This window comes from Setaria italica, chromosome IX (assembly GCF_000263155.2).
Source record: "Setaria italica strain Yugu1 chromosome IX, Setaria_italica_v2.0, whole genome shotgun sequence".
In the NCBI taxonomy this organism is placed as follows: Eukaryota; Viridiplantae; Streptophyta; class Magnoliopsida; order Poales; family Poaceae; genus Setaria; species Setaria italica.
This window is the reverse complement of record NC_028458.1, coordinates 36,550,402-36,571,343: the sequence shown is the minus strand read 5'-3', so window position 1 is coordinate 36,571,343 and position 20,942 is coordinate 36,550,402. Positions and strand designations below refer to the sequence as shown.

General features: G+C 39.8%; 1 protein-coding gene across 1 annotated transcript in view; it reads right to left on the bottom strand.

The window, feature by feature from the left end:
• The window catches only part of LOC101761353, a 32,413-nt gene that overhangs the window by 2,435 nt on the left and 9,036 nt on the right, over nucleotides 1-20,942 (bottom strand). Inside the window, exons 16-56 of the mRNA XM_022829742.1 lie at nucleotides 20,698-20,874; nucleotides 20,381-20,590; nucleotides 20,196-20,305; nucleotides 19,665-19,761; nucleotides 19,464-19,562; nucleotides 19,180-19,329; nucleotides 19,034-19,108; nucleotides 18,465-18,959; nucleotides 17,969-18,301; nucleotides 17,748-17,879; nucleotides 17,475-17,588; nucleotides 17,218-17,402; nucleotides 17,028-17,136; nucleotides 16,591-16,734; nucleotides 16,194-16,478; nucleotides 13,915-14,568; nucleotides 13,620-13,808; nucleotides 12,855-12,958; nucleotides 12,193-12,482; nucleotides 12,031-12,115; nucleotides 11,622-11,939; nucleotides 11,184-11,528; nucleotides 10,613-11,099; nucleotides 10,323-10,486; nucleotides 9,703-9,862; nucleotides 9,301-9,561; nucleotides 7,260-7,448; nucleotides 7,088-7,130; nucleotides 6,884-7,008; nucleotides 5,827-6,753; nucleotides 5,676-5,749; nucleotides 5,238-5,577; nucleotides 5,060-5,158; nucleotides 4,836-4,988; nucleotides 4,141-4,322; nucleotides 3,545-4,060; nucleotides 3,030-3,207; nucleotides 2,807-2,943; nucleotides 1,658-1,784; nucleotides 812-1,033; nucleotides 376-735 (exon numbers count right to left, since the gene is read on the bottom strand). Of these exons, the coding sequence (XP_022685477.1) occupies nucleotides 376-735; nucleotides 812-1,033; nucleotides 1,658-1,784; nucleotides 2,807-2,943; nucleotides 3,030-3,207; nucleotides 3,545-4,060; nucleotides 4,141-4,322; nucleotides 4,836-4,988; nucleotides 5,060-5,158; nucleotides 5,238-5,577; nucleotides 5,676-5,749; nucleotides 5,827-6,753; nucleotides 6,884-7,008; nucleotides 7,088-7,130; nucleotides 7,260-7,448; nucleotides 9,301-9,561; nucleotides 9,703-9,862; nucleotides 10,323-10,486; nucleotides 10,613-11,099; nucleotides 11,184-11,528; nucleotides 11,622-11,939; nucleotides 12,031-12,115; nucleotides 12,193-12,482; nucleotides 12,855-12,958; nucleotides 13,620-13,808; nucleotides 13,915-14,568; nucleotides 16,194-16,478; nucleotides 16,591-16,734; nucleotides 17,028-17,136; nucleotides 17,218-17,402; nucleotides 17,475-17,588; nucleotides 17,748-17,879; nucleotides 17,969-18,301; nucleotides 18,465-18,959; nucleotides 19,034-19,108; nucleotides 19,180-19,329; nucleotides 19,464-19,562; nucleotides 19,665-19,761; nucleotides 20,196-20,305; nucleotides 20,381-20,590; nucleotides 20,698-20,874 (9,444 nt within the window). The remainder of the gene's footprint in view (nucleotides 1-375; nucleotides 736-811; nucleotides 1,034-1,657; nucleotides 1,785-2,806; nucleotides 2,944-3,029; nucleotides 3,208-3,544; nucleotides 4,061-4,140; nucleotides 4,323-4,835; nucleotides 4,989-5,059; nucleotides 5,159-5,237; nucleotides 5,578-5,675; nucleotides 5,750-5,826; nucleotides 6,754-6,883; nucleotides 7,009-7,087; nucleotides 7,131-7,259; nucleotides 7,449-9,300; nucleotides 9,562-9,702; nucleotides 9,863-10,322; nucleotides 10,487-10,612; nucleotides 11,100-11,183; nucleotides 11,529-11,621; nucleotides 11,940-12,030; nucleotides 12,116-12,192; nucleotides 12,483-12,854; nucleotides 12,959-13,619; nucleotides 13,809-13,914; nucleotides 14,569-16,193; nucleotides 16,479-16,590; nucleotides 16,735-17,027; nucleotides 17,137-17,217; nucleotides 17,403-17,474; nucleotides 17,589-17,747; nucleotides 17,880-17,968; nucleotides 18,302-18,464; nucleotides 18,960-19,033; nucleotides 19,109-19,179; nucleotides 19,330-19,463; nucleotides 19,563-19,664; nucleotides 19,762-20,195; nucleotides 20,306-20,380; nucleotides 20,591-20,697; nucleotides 20,875-20,942) is intronic.

The following is a 20,942-nucleotide window of genomic DNA, read 5'->3' as shown; positions in this document are numbered from 1 at the left end:
AAGGAATTGGTAATTTCGTTTTGCTGGCATATTTGGATTTAGAAAAATGCATTATTCAGCGTTCGTCAAAGTGATTCATATGGACTTATGGACTGAGTCTCTTGCTTGTGATGTCAGCTAGTACTAAAGGAAAGGGCCTTAAAGAATGAACCATAATAATTCTTGACATATATGAAAAATCTTCAGGACGCTTCATCTTATTCATTAGGTTTACCTTACTCTTCTTTCTATTTTTTTTAGTTTTATTTGAGTTTCATAATAGATATTAGACTGGCAACCTGCCTTCCAGGAATCAGTGGATCCTTTTGTACATTTATTTTTGTCATCAAAAGGCAAAAGGAAAAGAAATGAACAATATGAAAACAAGCACAGTACCTGACCAGCAGCTTCAACTTTGTCATACTCTCTTACTATACCATCTCGGTGGATAGCACGAGGATCTCTTATCCTCTGGGGGACAGATTTGTTACTTAGAATGTTGACGCATCTCATAAAACTAGCACCAATTCCGTCAACTGTCAGCGAGAAAAAATCCAGAGCCCCACTTAAAGGCTGTACAATGAAACCTACAAAAGCACGGCCAAGACCAGGAGCAATGCCTATAAGACCATACTGTCTGGCACTCTCAACTGGCTTTCTTAAGACACCAGAAACCCCAAAAGCCAAACCCTGAGCAAATGCTTCTGTCCCTTGAATTAGTCCATCGCCAACACCAGTGATCCTCCTTGACCAGACCTGAATCACATTCCACTTAAGTGTTTCACTGAGTCAACAGAAACAAGGATAAAAGAAACCATATAAGTTATTTCACCTGCTTTGATCTCAGCTGAAGAAATTGCCCATCAGTAGAGAGCTCCGCAAATCCTTTACTAAGTGATGATAAAGTTGATTTTGTCACTCCAAGAAAATCTACAGAGAAGATTAGATGCAGGGGATTGTGGATCAGATCTCTCTTGATTCGGTTCATGATAGCAGGGATGATGGAGCTCTTCCGCATATACCGGCTTCTGTGCATGACCTTCCGCAGATGTACCTAAGGCAAATATCAAGGGAGGACACTACATTTCATTGGACTCAAAGTATAAATCTCTTATTTAAGAATTCAGAAATAAGACTAGCCCAATAGTTCTGGCAGACATGAAAGGAAAAAAAAGATCAACCTTGCCTCTGTTATCAGCACTAAGGTGAGTTGTTTAGGTCCAATGAAAACTAAGCTGAACTTTTGAGTACGGTATTTAGGGTAGTGCACTGACTGGACATATTCTTTCAGGAGTTCCAATTTGAACTAATGCTGCATACGTTGTACCTCACCCAAACACCATAAAGATTGCGGAACTGAATTCCTAGGGAGTGCGCTAACCAGATCTCTACCTGGATTTGTCAGGGGCTGCTGTGTTTGTAACTATTGATTGAAAAATGTCCTCCACCAGAGAACCTACCAGCGAGAGTACAGACAACTCTAAAAATGTATGTGTGGGTACCCTGACCCAGCAGAAGGGGAGTTTGTAACTATTGTTTGTTTTAGCATAATTTCACAGTTCATAAACTAAAGTTCCTGGATTCTGATGAAATGCGCAAATCTAACCTAATATAACTGGGTTAATCAGGCACTGGCCATGAAACATGATGTTCCATACATAAACTGAGTTCAAGTTACCTGAATCTTAAAGGCATTACCCACAGCAGATAGGACAGGGCTCCATACGCCTAGGACACCTCGAGGTCTTTGAGTAGGCGCAGTTTCCAGAGATATTTTGAGCCTTATCTCTGAAATATCAACAAGCCTGCAAATTATACAATTATTATGTGACATGTAATTTCTGGTTGAATTATACCATTGCAGAAGACTTATACACCAAACCAAATGGTATGTGAGAAATCCAAAATGGCTATATGCAAATACTTGTGCATCTTTATAGGGTGCACAAACATACCACTTATCGATCTTTTGCGCACAATAATTTTTGACAGGATCATGAAACTCCATACATAAGAGAACTATAGGGGTTGCAATCCACAGAATACAAATCTGGAGCTTACCATTGTAAATACCAGGAACATTCATTTCATTTTTTTTTTCTCAAACGTGCAGGAGGAGCTCTGTATTATTTCATTATAGAAGGAATAGAAAGGCAAGTTCAACACAGGAAAAAACTTAGTGAATGGTCAAAACGGACCCCTCCCTAAACACACCAGAGAAAGAGTTACAGGCTCGCCACACCAAGGTTACAAATGGCCAGATCACCCATAAATGGGCTACGAATCCGGGGTAAGCGACCATAGCAGAAGCTCATGGAGTGCCAAGGCTCCAGCTAAACACCAAAGACTAACTTTCATCAGCCACTATTCGTAGAATCCCTGAGGCATTTGGTCTAGCACCATTGAACATGCAATCCTTACGATGCATCCAAAGCTCCCACGTGACTAGAATGATCAAGGAATTTCCCTGTTGTATAAGGGGTTTTGTGTATACTTGGACACACTAGTATGTGGCTATATTCGGGCCTAGAGCCGTCATGATTAATACAGGTGCTATTCATAACATGGTAATCATTCAAAAAATAGGGTAGTAAGTTAGGGTTGAATCCTCATTCTAGTTTCCAGGATGGGTAAAGCATTTATCATTATCTAGATAACAAGTGTAGCACTAGATCTCATCAGTAATTACTGATGAATGACAGGATGCATCAAATTGGAAACACGGCAAAGCAATTTCAGATGCAAAAATGTATGTCCAAAAAGTAGGAAAGCCTAACAGTTGCTATAGAAATTTAGATGGCAAAGTGGCTGCAACTTAGGAGCTTACTCTATTCGTATCTCAGGATCCACTTCAGTGACAGTTGTGCTACTACTGGCACTCACAAAACGAAGATTGCTGTAGAAGTCAACTAGTGCCCAAATAATAGGCTCATGAATATTCAGTCTCCATGCTTCATTAATTACCTGGAGAAAACACGAGTTTCATTATTTCAGTATGGGTTGATATAAAATAAATTTGCTTGTTGAAATATGCACAGCAATAACATTACCCGGATATAGACATGTGGGTAAACTTGAATGCCGTTTGACGTTACATTGCCAACAGCAATGTTTGCTTTGAACACAGGACGATTTAAATCAGGCCTGCTCTCAGTGGCCAAAATAACAGGCATTGTAGACAGTGGCAGCTGATTATCTAATTGCAACTGGCCAAGAATTAACTTAAACCTGCAAAACGCTATATGTATCAATAAAGATGATTCGGAGCAGATAATGCCATGATTAGTAAAATGAGATGCTATAAAGCTAGGTTCATAGGTATGCCATCAGTTATGTATTTGACCGTTGTCCAAAGATGATGCCAATAAATGGAAAGGAGCAGTGGTAGTGGCTTCAAGAATATGACATACAAGAAATGGTGAAGAACTAAGTGTAGCTCAACATTCCCGTGTCCCCCCAGTGATGGAAGGCATTTCTTTTGCATAGGGAAGAAAAAGGTGATTTCTAGACATGCGCATGTCTGGACAGGATGTTGACGAAACAAAACATTAGTTGCAAACCGTACCTGCTAGTGGTCCCAGAATCATAACCAGTCATGTATGAAATGAAAACCTTCTGCAGATGCAAGTATAAAAGCTCTCTCGGCTTATGATCAATCAAAGATATTCCAACAACTCCAAGTTCAACAATAAGCTCCAAGGGCTTGGCATCTGGCTCTATCTCGTTTTCTTTCAATGCCGATGCTTGGTGATCAATTAGTTCAGATCCAGGCGATCCATATACTTCCTCTTTTCTTAGGGAATCGGTAAACTTCAGTATCTTAATATCACTAGTCTCAACTATACTGAACTTGAGGCCATGTTCCCTAAAACTGGTGTAACTTCCAACAGGGTTCTCCAAGTCAACACATAGGACACAAGCAACATCTCCTTTCTGGATGCTAACATCAATAGCTTTCTGTCCATATGGGTCATCCAAAGAATATTTTCTGGTTGAAAGTGGTTTCACTTGGATCCAAGTATCTTCACCTAAACCAGACTGGCGAGTACTGATTGTTGTACTACTTGTCCGGTTCTCAATCCTGCAAGCAACCATACAATGGCCATAGTCATAAAAGGGGGAAACAAATGTCTGCATGTTGTTATTACCATTTCATGCTACCTGATTGGCCCATATGCTGGCCCCAGACGGAATACAATCAAGAATCTTGAACCTTCCTCATAGCCGCGTATCTCGGCTTTCACAAATTTCATAGTACCATCCTGCTTTCTCATTGCTATAACAATGGTGTCTTCTTTTACTATCTCCAGAGGTTGACACCAGTCTGTATCCGCCAGTCGGACCTTCAAATAGGGCAGAAGACAATTGCAGTTCAAATATATTCATCCAAATCATTTAACCAGCAAAAAGTAACATTGACGGAAAATTGTGTTATTTTCTTAGAGCAGAGCCCAAATGATATCCTTACCTGACATCAATTACTCATTGTGCAAGGTAACACATGCATACGCATATCACTCTTATTTCTCAAGATAGATAAATGTTTGGAAAGGTAAATATAAAAACTGCATATTTTCACATAGAATAATTGACATAAACAAGCTGATGAATGCAAATTAAAGAAAAAAAGATCAACAGTCAATGCAATATACAGAAACCACATTGAGCATATAAAGAGCAGGAAAAAGACAGTTGAACCAAATGGCCAACAGAATCTCTTACGTAAAAGACACCACAACAAAAGGTTTGATAAAAAGAAAATACTAACATGGTGATTTACTTTTAATAACGGATCCATCAACAATTCAAGCATACAATTAACCTAAATGGTGTTATCATTGAGAATGATATAGTACCTGCAGTTTGTCAGTATCACCCTCAGAGTACATAAAGGAAACCCTCCAGTCATATGCTTGTAGAACCTTTGGCTCATCTCCAGCACTAAGTTTTATGTACAAATCTTGTCCTAACCTGTTTGTGAATGTTATGTACGGGCGTACATTGATAACCTGTTGTGTCATGACATGAAATTAATTTATTGACACTTTCTATATGAAATTATAGATTAGCATGCAGCTACCTTTGTTGGAACAGCTTGGTATGAGGATGGCTTTGAACAAAGAAGAATATGCATGCATTTTCCATCATCATCGTAGGCAGAAATATCAACCGTGCCATCCTTAATAGACAGGAACAACGTAATTAAAATTGAAGTGGTTCAAAACAAGATATACAAATAAAAGAAGATCCAAACTAACCATATCACCAAGAGGTGATAATTCTTTCACAGCTCCAAATTGTCCTCCATGTCCACCCACAGATGATAAAAGTCCTAAGCCCTTGAAATTTAATCCAGATGCTATAGTGTATCCCTCAACCAATTCATCGTGTTTTATATCATAGAGGTGCTTCTCACTCCTTTCCAAATGTGAACGTGCAAGAAGCCGCTTCTTCTCTTTCTTTCCAGAGGTATCAATGAGTCGCAGAGTAAGTGGAGGCAATCTAGCAAAAGATATCCAATAGGGAACATATATTCTGATAACCCTTGCCATCAAATAGTCATTATCGCTGCTTTGTTCAAGCACAATTTGTACAATCCTACAGAAGAATGGAAGATGAATAGGATAAGAGAAGCTCTACTAATGAATAGTTATGGGATGTTATACACCAGAAATTTTTCATGTTTGCATTGTTACCTTCTAGATAAAGAGCTTCTTAGATTGATAAATTTTGAAGGTGCTTGGGTTGGATGTGATATAAGAACAGGCTCCTGGAAAACAGAAAAATTATTTCAATAGTGTGGAAAAAAAATCAAAGCATATATTTGTGAAAGCACTGTATACGTACATGCATTTGTTCCCATCCCCCATGCGGAATGAGAGACAAGTACAAAGGGTTTCTTGGATCAACATTGTGAACCTTCACAGCCTCTCCAGGATTTAAGGCACCACGAGAGCAACTTGAATCTTCATCATCGTGGTGGCTAGAACTTACAGTATAATGTGCAGAAATGGGAAGATAGTATGCCAAACACAATGGGGACTTGATAATGATGCTCCAATCGTATACTGGATCCATGTGAACATCTTTGCCTATTTCCTTGGCTTCTATACTCAAGCAAAACCATAGTCCATGACAAGAACTGGAAGTGCCATCAATCTGTGAGCAGAATAGCAAGTTTTCTGATTCATACAGATCTGATACACATATATCTAGGATCTCCTCCTTTCTAAACTCAGTTTGACTGCGTCTCTCCTGGACATCACTCCAGGAGTAATTAATGTGTTCATGATGACTTGCCGGTCTTAGCTGCAACATATAAGGCGCAACAGGATGTGAGAGGCCTGGTAGTGGGACTGGAACCGCAGAATTGGGTTCCAACATTCCGATCAAGATTTGATCCTCTTTAACAGAACTGTCTTTTCCCTGTTCATCTGATCGTGCACTTTGAGCGAATCTTCCTTTTAGACGCAAATCAACAACAAAATTGGTTGTGTTAGTAACTGACACAAGGGAACGTATGCTAAGGTATCTGTTGCCCTCCTTGACTGTTGCTTCACTAGCAATCACACAATTGCCAAACCTCCAACATGCTGCAGGTACAGCATAATTTAACTTCATGTCTGTCCAAGGCCCTTCTTTGGAAGGACTAATTTGGATATATCCAGTCTTACTTCTTCCAGAACTGGTTGTCTTCCCTTGTTGTACACTAGCTCTACCAGAAACAAGTACAGCAAATCTTATTTTCCCACTAGGTTTAACAGTTTCAGGTTCCTGCGAAGAATTGTGAATACAATGTCATAAAAAAATATGTAAATACAAATTTCCCAGAAGCACCATGTGTGCACTCTTTTCTGAAATAGTGACTCAATCAATACATGGTTCTCAAAGTATCAGTTCTCACCACTGTCTTGGTTGACATAAGGTCACCTAGAGTCAAATCAAATTTAGCAGAGTCCGAATTTGAGGTAGGAGGGAGCTTTTGCACAACTTGCTTCAATGGAGCAGAGTATATTCCAACTGGTTGACCTGTTGTGAGCATAGATAATAAACTAGTGTAGGAAAACAAACAATATAATAATTATTGTTTTGCACTAAAACCACAAACCTCTACCAGCATCAAGCACAAGAAGCTCCAGAATATAACTATCCTGAAGTTTTTCAGGTGAAAACAAAATGTTAATAAAATGAAAACACGGCTGTTGAAAAAGTTACCACTAACCATAGTTAGAGCAACTGTCATGGATATCTAGAGGACAAGATGTGCTCAGCTCACATACCTCAGATTCGACTTTGAAAAAGAACATCTCGTTCCAGTTCACCTTTCTAATGTTCTGTGACGAGTGTTCTCCAGCAGCAGCACAAGTACGGGCACTCTGTTGCCGAGGATCAGATATAGAATGATTTTCTGTAAAGAGCCGCACTGCAGTCATATATTCACCAGTTGCTAATCCTTCATCAACCTTGACCTGGGAAGGAAAACTAAGTTTAGAAGGACCGGAAAATGTCCTTTGCAACAATTTATTTAGCAGACAAGTTAATTGAAATATTGGGTTCAGACTATAATGTAAGACATGGGCTGGCTACATTTCAAAATTGGAATCAGTTGATATCCTTCACTAGCATATTATACGTGAACACTCTAGTTCCCATCTATGGTCAGAAAAGATGGGCTTGGACATCGTAACAGTAGGTATAGATCCAATACAGTTTAGCAGAAACTGGTCATCATCATCATCATCATCATCATCCAAGTTTCCCACTTCCGGTTGAGGTAATTTTGGAGTCTTGGAGGCCGGTTTATAGTCAATAATAAGTCAGTCAATACCACTCTGCAGTGTCTGTTGGCACTGGCTTTAAATGCTAGGGCATTTCAGCATGTGCTAACAAAAAGCAAAATAGTAAAGCATGCTGTGGCAACTGTCTAGTAGCATGGGAAAAGGTTCAATGGCCTTTGGAATATGGAGGACTTGGGATCCATAATCTTGAACGTCTGGGCTGGGCTCTAAGAGTTTGCTGGCTGTGGGCGCAAAAGACAGATCCTGATAGGCCTTGGGCAGGCCTCCCGATTCAGGTCCCCCAGAACGCCCAGACCCTGTTCAACATTGCGGTGGATGCTATTGTGGGCAATGGGAAAGAAATTCGCTTTTGGTCTGATCGCTGGTTGGTCATACCGTGGTGGAATTGGCCCCTAATTTATTCAAAGCAGGCCCTAAACGCACAGCCAAGAGGCGGACAGTAGCTCAAGCACTACAGAACCGAAAATGGGTGGAGGACATCACAGGGGCCCTCACAGTGCAAGTTCTTGTTGAATATCTGCAAATATGGGATTTGGTGGATGGTCTGGTCTTGCAGCATGAGGTACAGGATCATTATAGATGGAAGTTAACCCAATCTGGTGCATATAGTAGCAAGTCAGCCTATGCTGCATTCTTTGTAGGAACCATCAAGTTTGGCCCCTGGAGAAGGATTTGGAAGAGTTGGGCTCCTCCAAACTGTAAGTTTTTTATCTGGTTGGTGTTTCAGAATCGATGCTGGACCGCTGATCGCCTAGCGAAGCGGGGCTTGCCCCACCACGAGGTTTGCCCTTTTTGTGATCAAGAAGAGGAGACAATACATCACTTGTTGGTGGGTTGTGTTTTCGTTCAACAAGTCTGGGTCTTGATCCTTCAACACCTGGGCCTGCTTGACCTGGCGCCTGGTGTCGCTGACACCCGTTTCGCTAGTTGGTGGAGGAAAGCTAGTGCAGCAGTACCAAAGGAACTAAGGAAGGGTTCAAATCTTTAATAATTCTGGTGGCCTGGGAAGTCTGGAAACACCGGAATGCTTGCGTGTTTGAGAAGATTAGACCCAACATCCAAGAGGTAATTAGGGTCTGTCAACATAGAAGGGGGTTGTTTCCCTCAAACAACATAGAAGGGGGTTTATGGTGCTTGGACGGTGCTACTAAGCTCCATGAAGTCTTGTCCAGGTCGCTTGCCTTGGGAGTCTAAGATCCTGTAAGGTTCTGGTCGGCTGTTGCAGTTTTACTAGCCTGTGGCGCGGCTGTTTTTTAGTTGAGGCGTGGGTGTGTGTGGGTGTGTGGTTTCTGTACTCGGGGAGGGTCTTTCCAGACTCGTGTACTCTTTTTCTACCTTAATGAAATGACGCGCAGCTCTCCTACGTAGTTCGAGAAGAAAAAAAAGTATAGATCAAAGAGTTGACCACTACCACTTCATCACAGAGCAAGCAACATGCAGGCGTACAGATGAAGCAGAAGATGCTGAAGATTCACCTAAAAGATCAAAAGGTACATAGTTGAGTGCAAAAGAAAAGAGCTACCTCAGCATCCGCGAGAATGGCAGTTACCATCAACCGATATGATTTAACAGATTTTCCATTTAAATGAGAATCCAATAGATTCTTTGAAGCAGGAACTTTTATGGACCTATCATCCCCAGATGGCAACAGAGTTACAAGTGAGCTGCTATTCTCAGTTGTTCTTATGTATATATCTTGCCCAAGTTTGTTTTGTGGGACAACATAATAACTTCTTCTTCGATGAACATCAAGAACTGGTTGTTCAGTGGAAGAAAATGTTTCCTGATAATAGAACAAAAGAACACTAACTCAGAAGATAAACGATGGCAAAAATGTTAACCAAATGCTTAACTGTAGTTTCCATCTTTTTTATAGATGGCAAGGCAACGAAATTGTTAAACATTAAGCTTAAAGTAGATATACCTTCTTGTATAATTCATCACCAAGGCTAATATTGTTCCAGCTAGCATAAGCTTGTGATAACATGTTTGTATTGGAAACTGATACATTCACATTCAGATCTCGAGTTGAGGTAATACGGAGTTGGCCAGGAGAACCTGGTGTATTCATGTCATATTGGTACCTGATATTCATCACAAAAGAATGAGTACCAAATTATGAAATAACAATTCAACAAGAAGCTGTGATTTTGTAAATAATATGGCGTTGCATGTGGCGGCTTAACAGGCAAGTAAAACAGGTGAAAACATTGTGGATTATCCAAGCTCAATTAATTATTACTAAATATTTATGAACACAAAATAATGAAAGTATTATCTATAATGTACTTATGATTTTAAACCAAGAAAAAGAACTCTTAAAGCATGGGCATTGTAAATTAGGCAGGAAACCAATAAGAATGGTTTGTTTCTCATGAGATTTTCAGTTCATGTACGTTGTACTTTTTTGTGTGTGCATCCCTCAGTCATATTTATCTTTGTATACACATTTATTTCTATACATATTATATAATTATTCAGTACGGTCCTCCCATACTGCTGAACTGCTCTCAAAAAGAAGAATTTAGTTCCTAGAAGAATTACCTGAGAAATCCATCCGTTGGTTCAATGAAGGGCTCCCATGAACTATACTTATCATTATAGGATCTAGCCACAAATGACAAGTTCACAGTTGCATTTAGATGATGAGAACCCCCATGGTATCTAAGGCCAACATCGTCAAAGGACATTCCAAATAACGGCACCATCTGCGCGGAATAGTTCAAAAATCAAAATATAACATCAGAAGAGCTATTGCAATAAAGACATGAGTCAACAATCATTTGAGATGTTCAAATAATTGTGGCTAGCCATGTACTTTGTATAAGACTCACCATTCCTCCATAATCATCAAAGGAAACGGCTGAAAATGTTTTAATTTCAGCATCAACAACGATGTTATCTGAACTCCTTGATGTAGGTGGACCAGCAAGCTTCAGAGCAAGCCTCTTGGGAGGTTTCCTATATCCACTTCTCACAAGAAATGTACCGGCATCATTATCAACAGTCCATAAGCTAAAAGGTTCATATGTTCTAGCACTAGATGAATCCCATACACTTTCCTCAGAAAATTGACCTCCCATCACCATGTCACTTCTAATACATCTTAACAAACTGAAGTCCTCTTTCTCTGGAGAACTTTTAGATGCAACACATCCTAATGCCACAAAACCTGAAGGAGCTTTAGGAAACCAAAATGATATACCCTCAGTACCCCGGTGCTTCTTAATTCGACCAACAGGGTCATAACCTTCAGGAGCTCTGAGAAAAGTGTCTTCACCAGTATCACGAAGGACAACAGCTGAATTTGGTGGTTCATACCTACAAATGAAGTTAATTATTAAGTTGTATGTCACAATCGGAGCTTGGTTCTTAAATAAAAAAGACTAATTATATAAAAGATACCCGTTAACAGCTATGTCACCAAAGTAAAACATTCCTTCAGACAACATTGGACGCCATATTGAGAGCTTCTTTGGTGAAGAGGTCCCGCTATTTGACCAAATTAGTTTAAAGCTTGCTACCGCTTCAAATAGCCGACCTGAGGTCAATGCTGATCTCTCTAGCTGAGCGGCATCATTCCTACAATCTTGACTCCTAGAGATAGTCTTGGAAGATGAGCCTGCACTGTTGAACAGCATATGTCGAAGATCATAAGCATGTCCATGCATGCTCATGCTTGAAGGATATCCAGGTAAAAAGGAACCAAAAGAGTTGTCAACACGCCAGAATATCATGTTACCATTATCCCTGAAAAAGATAATTGAAGGACATAATGCAGGAGTGAGTAATCTCTATAGCCATAGAACAAAAATGAAAACAAGTTCAGGTTATATGTTTGACCTCAGTGCAATGCAATCCCTTAAATTGCATGATGAAACCAAGGAAGCAGTTAAACAGAAAACTGAAGACAAAGGCGGTTCAGCAGCTCCAGGTGAAACAACACAACCCATTGCAACATAACCCGTGGGTGCTACAGGTAACCAAACAGAGCAGAGCTGGCCAACATTAGAGAGCTTATTCTTCGAGTCTCTCTCATTCTGATGAAAAACGTTTGTTCTTGGAGAACTAGATTGCCATATTAGCTTGTATGATAAAGGCCTTTTGACCCTTACAACATTTGTGTTCAAAGCAAGGACTCTTTTAGTAGGAGGGTCATTCCTAAGATGAAAAAATAACTAAATGTTACAAATCCTTCCACCAGAAAAGCAAGTTAAGAAAGAGACAGGAGAATGAAAGAGTAATCACAAACATTGGTGTGAGATAATCGCCAAAAATGGCATATCCAGATGGAGCACGTGGTCGCCAGAAAGAGAACACTTGATCATTCGTATTGCCTAAAACAAGTCAATGAATGCAAATTATAACATATGACTACAACTGTACACTAACATGACCACAAGTTTTATAGTACCTTGCACTGTTGCAACTTTATCAAACTGGTAGCACTCAAGTGACATTTTCTTTGACGACATCCTGAGAAATGCTGAAATTTCTTCCTCAACCGCTAAAAACAGTCTGAGAATACTAAAGGAAAAATTCATATATATTTCAGAAACCAGCACATGTAAATTTGTCTTTCCAGATGCGCTGGAATATTTCACAGCCATGTCAAATGGCTCTATAACTCTGATGCCATTACTCTCCATCTTTAAACCAAGTATGTTTCCATTCATCTCCATACTGCCACCTTTCATTATAAGCCTGTTGCATAAAAAGGGGGTTAGTCCCCAACAGAGTACAGAAAGAACATCATTTAATGTGTCAGCCACATGTTGGCAGAACCCTTTCCCCCTTACAAGAAATGGTGCGCTTCAATAAATTCTCGGCACAGATGATTGTATGATTTTCTTGTCAGATGGAAATATGAAGTAAATGTAAAAGGAAAATGATGCAACATAAAATGCAATCAGCAATCTGGCTTTTTACCAACATAATTTATCCCATCCTGTATATGGTATATCAATATTTACTAACAAAATTAATATAGGCGGGGATCATAACCATCAACAAAAAAAATAGTTTTAAGACAGAATTGAGAACTACATTGAACAAAGTGGCACTAGAAAACCTGACCTGCAATGTGCATCAGTACGTGCATGAATAACTTTTGTTGATAATGCTAAGTTTTCACCAGCATTTCTCGATGTACTATAGAAAGTAAGCTCTGGTCCAATAGCCTGAAACAATCAGGTAATCAGAAAATACACTTTGATCATACAGTTACAAAATGGCACTCGTGCGGATGCAGTGGTTTCAAAAATCACATCATGGAGTTGCTCCATAGTTTGTAAGTTGTAACCTGCTGGAAACCGCACTACTCAAAAGTCTGACACACACAGCTGGTGGATGCAAACCTTACAGATTTAGGAATCTTATTGTTAAGCTGCATGCACCAGCCCATTGATCCAAAAGCTTAAGCGCTCATGAGGGAAGGAGCGCCCCCTCCCTCTCAGCTCCCGCGGGTCTAAAAAGATGTCTATAGAGTGGGCTGCAACTTTTTTCTATTTAAAATGCATCAATTCATGCAAAAGCTTAAGCTTCTAACTGAAGGTGGGAAATAGACTGATATTTCAACAGTTACATTCAAACATAAAATCAAAAGTTAGATATTCCTGAACTTTCATGAATCTGCAGGGTTCGTAGCTTAGGGGAATTTGGGTTCGTAGCTTAGGGGAATTTCAAAGCAAATAATGTGAGCTTGCTTCAATAAGTGACATTGGTGTGCATACATGACTAGGGGGGTGTATAGAATATGACATTGTGTGGTACAAGAGGAAAACTGTGTTAAGAGAGTTATGAATTCATGTCTGAACTATAGCTACAAGTACAAGGCAATACCTGTAACTCCAATATGAATTCCGTCGATATGTCAACACTTGCATTTTTAACAGTGTCTTCTGCAATTTCCTTGCTGGGAGCCGACAAGAGACCATCATCTTCTCTTATGAAGTAGACACAGTCATTCTCTGATGCTGAATAACAGCAATCATCACCGAGAGAGACACAGGAGTCCAAATATTCACCATTCTGTGGCGAGGTATTGAAAATTGCCAAGCCAAAAAGGTTCGGGGAGTTATATAGGTGTGGTAAGTAGAAAGTGAGAATAATAGGAATTGAAAGCACAGAATATTACCACTATAGTGACATTCCGAAACTGCAACCTCTTACACCCCAGCACATGAATGAAACTCTCAGAGCTAGGTCTTGAGAGGAGTTTCCCCTCCCTATCCAGCAAATATAACTTCCCACCCTTCCCATCATATATAAAGTGATCAAATCTTTCACTATCAACAATCAAGGGCTTCTGAGGTGAAAGACTAAATGTTGAACCCTCCTGATAATAAATCTGATCATTCAATATTACTGGAGAAATCATGTGTAGAAGATCCTTGTCTTCATCGTTGGATAAAAGACTCCGAGCAGATGGCACAAAGAACTCAACTATTGCTAGTAAGAAGTCAAGTGCCACAAGAAACTTGGGTCGCTGAACACATAGATAGAGAGATGACGAAGATTTCCGGAAGATGGCATCAAGAATGAGCATTGGGGGGATTGGCTCAAGACCTAGATCCTTTTGTATTCTTTGTTCACCTGAATCAAGTTCATTATGATTATCATAGCCATCAACAGATGATGTGTCTCGAACAGTTGCAGATTTCCCAATGGCAAGCCTTAACTCATCTTTTGTTCCTTCACGACCATCAAAAACAGAAAAGCCTTTGAGGGTAGCGTACAGAAAACTCTCCTCTCGTGTGTTTGATTTGTATAGAAGCCATGCGCCACTCGCCTGCATGCAGAAAATATATGAGAGGTAAACCAATCCCAACAAAGAGCTATAGACCCATATGAAAGAAATCCCCAAAAGGAAAAAAAAAACATTTACTTAAAATCTGACCCAGAGTCAGTAAATAGGACACACCAGAAGAATACTTTAACACACACAGAAACAGCATAAAAATTGTTATCTGATTCTCAAGTTACTATAGACACCTATACCAATTCCACATTCTTATATTCTATCAAAATTTGGACAGATGTACCTCCATCCCTCTAGGATGTCCTTTGTTTGTGTTCACTACTCACATAGCTGAGATTCAGCAGCTCCTTAAAAAGAACTTGGCCGGTGGGGGGAAAGACCGCCACCACTGTAGCCCCCACGGTATTTCACTAAGAAGAGCTCAACCGGAACCCGGCCAAGAAAAGTCACGAAAGCTGGCCACCTCATACATGAGGATGCCACCCCTTGTGGTTCGAGCCTTGACCCGTGCTTTGAGGCCCAACCCACACAATCAGCCCCTTACACGAGGGCCCACCCACCACCCACCACAGGTTGGTTCACCCATGCCAGCCAAGAGAATCAGCGAGTGATTTTTTTTACCCTGTCGTATATACATCTATGGGCCCACCAAAAGGTTTGGACAGTCCTAAATATGGAGCTGGACACCGAGGCGCATCTGACATGGAGACCATGACGAAGGACGGCGTAGTCTACATGGAAAGACAGGAACTAGTCGAGGATTAGAAAAGTACTCGTTGTAATAAGAGTAAAACTCCTCTAGTCGGATGCGACTAGTATTCTTGTAACCAACCGACCTGTAACCCTGCCCCCGACTATATAAGGCGAGGAAGGGACCCCCTCCAAAGCAATTCAATCCAACCAAAACATAGGACGTAGGGTATTACGCAATCTAGCGGCCCGAACCTGTCTAAATCGTGTGTCTGTGTTTAGAGTTCCTGATCTCGACGAGCCCCACTAACCAAAACACTACCTCGGGCACCCCCCTCAGTAGGTTGCCGGGTCTAAACACCGACATACCCAGCCTGAAATTTGCTCCCACGGGGATTCGATCCCAGGACCTAGGGTGCTACTAAGGTCACTGCAACTACTACGTTACAGGCCTCTTCACTCAGCAGCTCCTTACAAATGACCAAATATCAAGACTGCAAACCCACTTAATGTAGTTTAATATTTTTATTTGTTGGGCTAGGAGTCCACCTAATTTTCCTCATGGAAGACTGGCTGGCATCCATTTTAAAAGTTGTTGTGCTGTCTAGTGATGAGAACTGGTACTAAATGCTAATACACACCTCATTTTTCTAGACTTTGGACGAACGAACTAAAACCTAAGAAGTTTTCGTTAGAATTTACATTTTTCTTGCAAAACTATCACAAGGCTACTTCAGTTTACTTGTAAAAATACACTTGCTGATACCAGTCAGCTAGAGAACAAAATGCTAACCAAAGTTTTAGGGATAATGTCAGAAGTGGTATGTCACTGTACGGAGTTGTGTTCATGCAAGCTTTCAATATGATTATGAGACAAGCCCAGGTAAGGAAAAGGAAAAGCTATGAAAAACAAACAGAGAAGTCAATGCAGTTCCAAAGTATTTTTCTGTACAAAAATTGAGTACCTGCACACTAGCCAGAGGAGAATCTCTTGTCGATCCTGAATGCAGCGAAAGCTCAACCAGATTTACTGAGACAGAAAATTTATTAGATATCCATGTTTCCTCATCTTGGGACAAGTCCTGAATACTTTCAGAAGATGCCGATGCATGAGATGGAGTAGTGGAAGTGCCATATTGAGGGTCATTCAGAGTTGGCACAGTACGTGGTGTCTCGGAGAAGTTAGACAATGCGCATTCAGATATGATCTCATATTCTCGATTGGATAGTGCTGCTTTCAAAACATCCACCTAAGAGATATTGTTGGTAAAAGAAATGAGTGTCTCAATGAAGCTATAAGAAAAACAAATGAATCTAACCAGGGACCTCCAACGAAAGATGCGTTCAGAGCAAATGTGCTACCTTAATTGCTGCCTCCACCGCTGGCAACTGATGCCTGAGATCACGCAATGATCTACGAAGTTCAAATGAGAGGCCTTCCACATCTTGAATTATGGTTTCACCACGCACCATATCCATACCAATAACTAAATTTATGTCCTTTACCTACAAAAGGAAGTTTAATCATTCTATAAAAATGATTTTAAGCATGGTGGCATGAGGAATAAGATGTGCAAAACAGGTGTTTGTTTGCCCAGTGTTCTAAATAGGAAACTAAATCATAAAAGATCAACATGACAGGAACTTCCTGCGAGCCCAAAACATAATAATCATAATAAGATACAATCAGTCATGGCTAATATAAGCTGCAGCCTGTTACTATTTTACAAGAAGATCAGCTATATGCATTTATCAACTAAGATCACAATGGCATATATTTGTTGACAAAATGAACTTACTGTAACTGTCAAAATGTCCAAGTGAACAGCGCTCATCTCATTCTTATCACCACCTATCCACTGGAATTCATTTTGGACTGTTATGTATAGGACATCAAGCTCCAAAAAGCTGCAAACCAATGTGATCATCTTAAAGATATGATACAAGTAAATGAATAAACCATGTTCATATACATGAAAGCATCCTTACTCAGCACTATCAGTTTCACGGGGCATAACAATTATAGGCCTGCTGAAAGAAACATCCAATTTGAGAGCAGGTGAACCTTCCATATCGGTTTTGCTAACCCACTTCTCTGAGTTAGTCACATCGTCTTTCAGCTTTACAACACCGTCAGAACTTTTTGGGACAAGTCCCATAAAGTAACTGATAATCTGCAGAGAGGGACGGAGACAGATTAAACTATTTGCAGAATCAAGAAACATATTGAGCTCTAAACACCATACCTCTTGAACAAAACGGTTCAGGTAAACAATTCTAACTTCAGAAAGCTGCCCTGCAAGGCTATAGTCATAACCACAATAATCTTCATCACCAACATTGTATGAACTAAAGTCAATCTGCACCATGATTTTGAAAACTGATTATTCTTCTATGATTCATAAAAAGATTATTTCTAGAAAGGAACAATTTCTTGCATTCAAAAAAAGAAAGGAACAATTTCAAGCATAATAAATTAAAGCCTCCAACAAGCAAGTGAAATCAATTAACATGAATACCTCCACAAATGAACGTCCTCCAGGATTTCGCATGTCACAAACCCAAAAGTAAGGGTGACTGCTACGGAGACTATCATCGCTTATTTTAAGGTTTCCAAGTGCAGCCTTTATGCTGAATGATGATGTGAACACCTTGAGTAATGTCACAGATAGTCAAGACCCCAGTATGCATTAGAAAATCCAAACCAAAATCTATCACGGATTAGAAACAGTCATATTACCTTTATATCAGTCGAGAGGTTATTTTGTGATAAAGTAGCAAGCCGATCACCATTCTCATTCATCAGTAATATCTGCGCCTCTGCCATGCTAGACGTAAGATGAAAAACTATTCTGCTTTTACCTTTAGCCAGTAACCCTTTTATGGCTGGCTCTGGTTCCAGATCAGACTTAGATTCCTCAATTGTACCATCTTCTACAGTAGCAGGATATGTGTCTTTATATTTATTAGTGTCAGGCCCGTTTGCAAGATTGATGGCATTCATAAATTCCATGATTGCAATAACAGTTGGCCGATGGCAAAAGAAGGTCAAAGTAGCAACGGTTACAACTACCTGGTAAAACGAAGAAAAATATGAGCTATCACACATGATCAAGGTGGTAGGAGGAATAGCTACATCCATACAATAAACCCAAGCATGATCAAGACTCAAGGAACAGGTACATCCGTACAAAAAAAACATAAGCATATAATGTAATGAGATTTGAGATAATTACCCTGTTGTCCAAGTTGTTGTACTGGGGAGAATGCTGATCATAAATCACTATCTGAGCTTTCACAAAACTATCGATAGTATCATTACCATCCAAAGTGAATCCAACTGTTTGAAGTTCACTGTCTGGTATCAAACCAGGTATTCGACTAAATGTCGGGGGCTGTAGGGAAGGAAGACTAGCAGGCAAGAAATTCTGGGTACTAAAATAATCTGATATGGTCCTCTCTTGAAGCATAGGTGTTTCAAATTCATCAAAATCGTCTGATGCCTCAAAAAAGTTTTCCTCGCTGTCATTTTTCTTCAATGGAGTGCCTTTAGGTCCTGCACTGTTCTTTCGACTAGGTGAGGGGACTTCTTGGGTTTGCATGCTATTGATAAAAGACCTTGCCAAGAACCTTGGCACTGGACTTCCTGGGTAGTAATACTGGTCTTCAATTTCTAGTGACCCCAAAATAGTTCCTATCAGTAAATTGCCACCTTTAACTGAAAGTTCAACCTGTTTGTTCCAAAAGAAAAATTATATAAAATAAGTCGTAAAGCAAGGAACAAAACAGAAGAAAAGATGGGTACCTGGCCACCAACTGCCCGAAATTCAAATAGGCTGCTCTCCTTAGCTAGCAGAACCTTTTTTAGTTTGTGGTCATCCTACAGAAGCATGGGTTACATTATTAACATTAAATCAAGATTACAAAGAATATTAGTTAAGAAAGAAATACCTCATAGCCACACGAAAAGCATATCTTCAGCTCATCAAGAATGCCAGCAACAAATAATTTTTCTGTGTCAACATCCGCAAAGTTGCCTTTGAATGAGTTGGTCTCTGATGAGAGAGCAACTTCAGGAAAGCTAGAAACTGCAGCAGAACCCTGCAAGAAGGCTAAATTGTAAGGATGCCAACAGAAGATAATTAAACAGTGGGGGCCTCCCTCGCTGTATTTACATAAAAAAAAAGAAGATAAATAATGTAAGCGACCAAAAACAAGAAAAGAGCAAGGAGTACCGATGCACGGTATATAGCACCCTGCAAGCGGCTCTGCCATATCTTCCGTCCTTCCTCATTGTCAAACAAAAAAATTAAAGCACCAGTGTCTTCCAGAATCTGTAAAAGAAGAAAGTTTATTAAGATAATAATTTATGTCAGGAAGACTGAAGCAGAAAAATATTGATGAAGTAAATAATGAACTATACTACTTGAACATTCCTTAGGATTAACTTGACCAGAATCGTGCAGTGCCAGGATGTTATGCACACCATTTGTAAGCTCAGCAGGGACCTGATGAACTTGTTTCCCACGTAAACTGCAACTCAATACAAGCAGGTAAAAACAAGTGTGCAGGTACCAAAAAAAAACAAAATGATTAGAAAACATGAATATAATCACATGACATTATGTCTAACAGACATAGATTTCACTATCATGTTGTCATTGAAACGTTAAAGGTGTTAAGCAATGCAAAATATTTGGTGGCCTCTGGTTCTGAAAGCACGAATCACCATGAGGCCTCATAAGTTTCTACCATTGCTGAAGCAACGGCTCATGATGACAATGCTGACAAGTATTTGAAGTTTCATATGTTGGAAAGTCAAGTAATTTGCTGAGGTAAACACAATAAATTCAGGGGTAGTATTCCGTGGAATCCCAGACAACATCAAATCAACATGCATGTAGATACTATAAACTCAAAACCTGACAATAACTTAGAATTCATAACTATATAGGAAAGTTAATAACCTGAACCATTGCTTGTATGTAGTGGATGTTGAATTTTCAAATACATAGAGAAATGGGCCCACCAGACGCAAGTATCTGCGTTGCCAAGCAGCTTCTCGGTTTCCAACACCCTAATAGCATATAAAAAATATGACATAATCCCTAAATGATCAATCATTAGTGAGTGCATTACAAAGAATGTAAACCTTCCACACAAGAAGAGACGACCATCCTTCAAAATCAGCCTGATCCCACAAATGTTCAAGATCTGAAGTGCTATTCTCACTATCACTATCTTGAAAAATCTTTAAAATTTCCATCAAACGATGATAGCGTGCTGGAGAAAAATGAAACCCCAGGGAAGGAACCCGTAACGCCATTCTTGTGGAAGGATATAGAGGACTCTCCAACTGGATCTGTGCGACGAAAGGAGCAACGAACCATGTCATGTTGATAACATTTAATTTCCCTCCTTTTATCTTTCAATTATTTTGTGTGAGAGGTAGGTGGAGTACTATTTTACCTGCTGAAGCTTCAAAGCAATCCCACACTTGTCAATTACTGGCAACAAGTTGATTCCATCAGATGTTTCATTCCAATGGTAATCACCATCCACCAGAAATGCAGATACATCACTAAGCACCAAATTGAAGTTTAGATATATATCCTGCTCTTCTGAAGAATAGGAATCCCATATTTCCTGAAGCAACAAGTGGCATTAGTAGCTATCTAAACGAACTGCTTAAGATAAAATCATACTGCAAACAG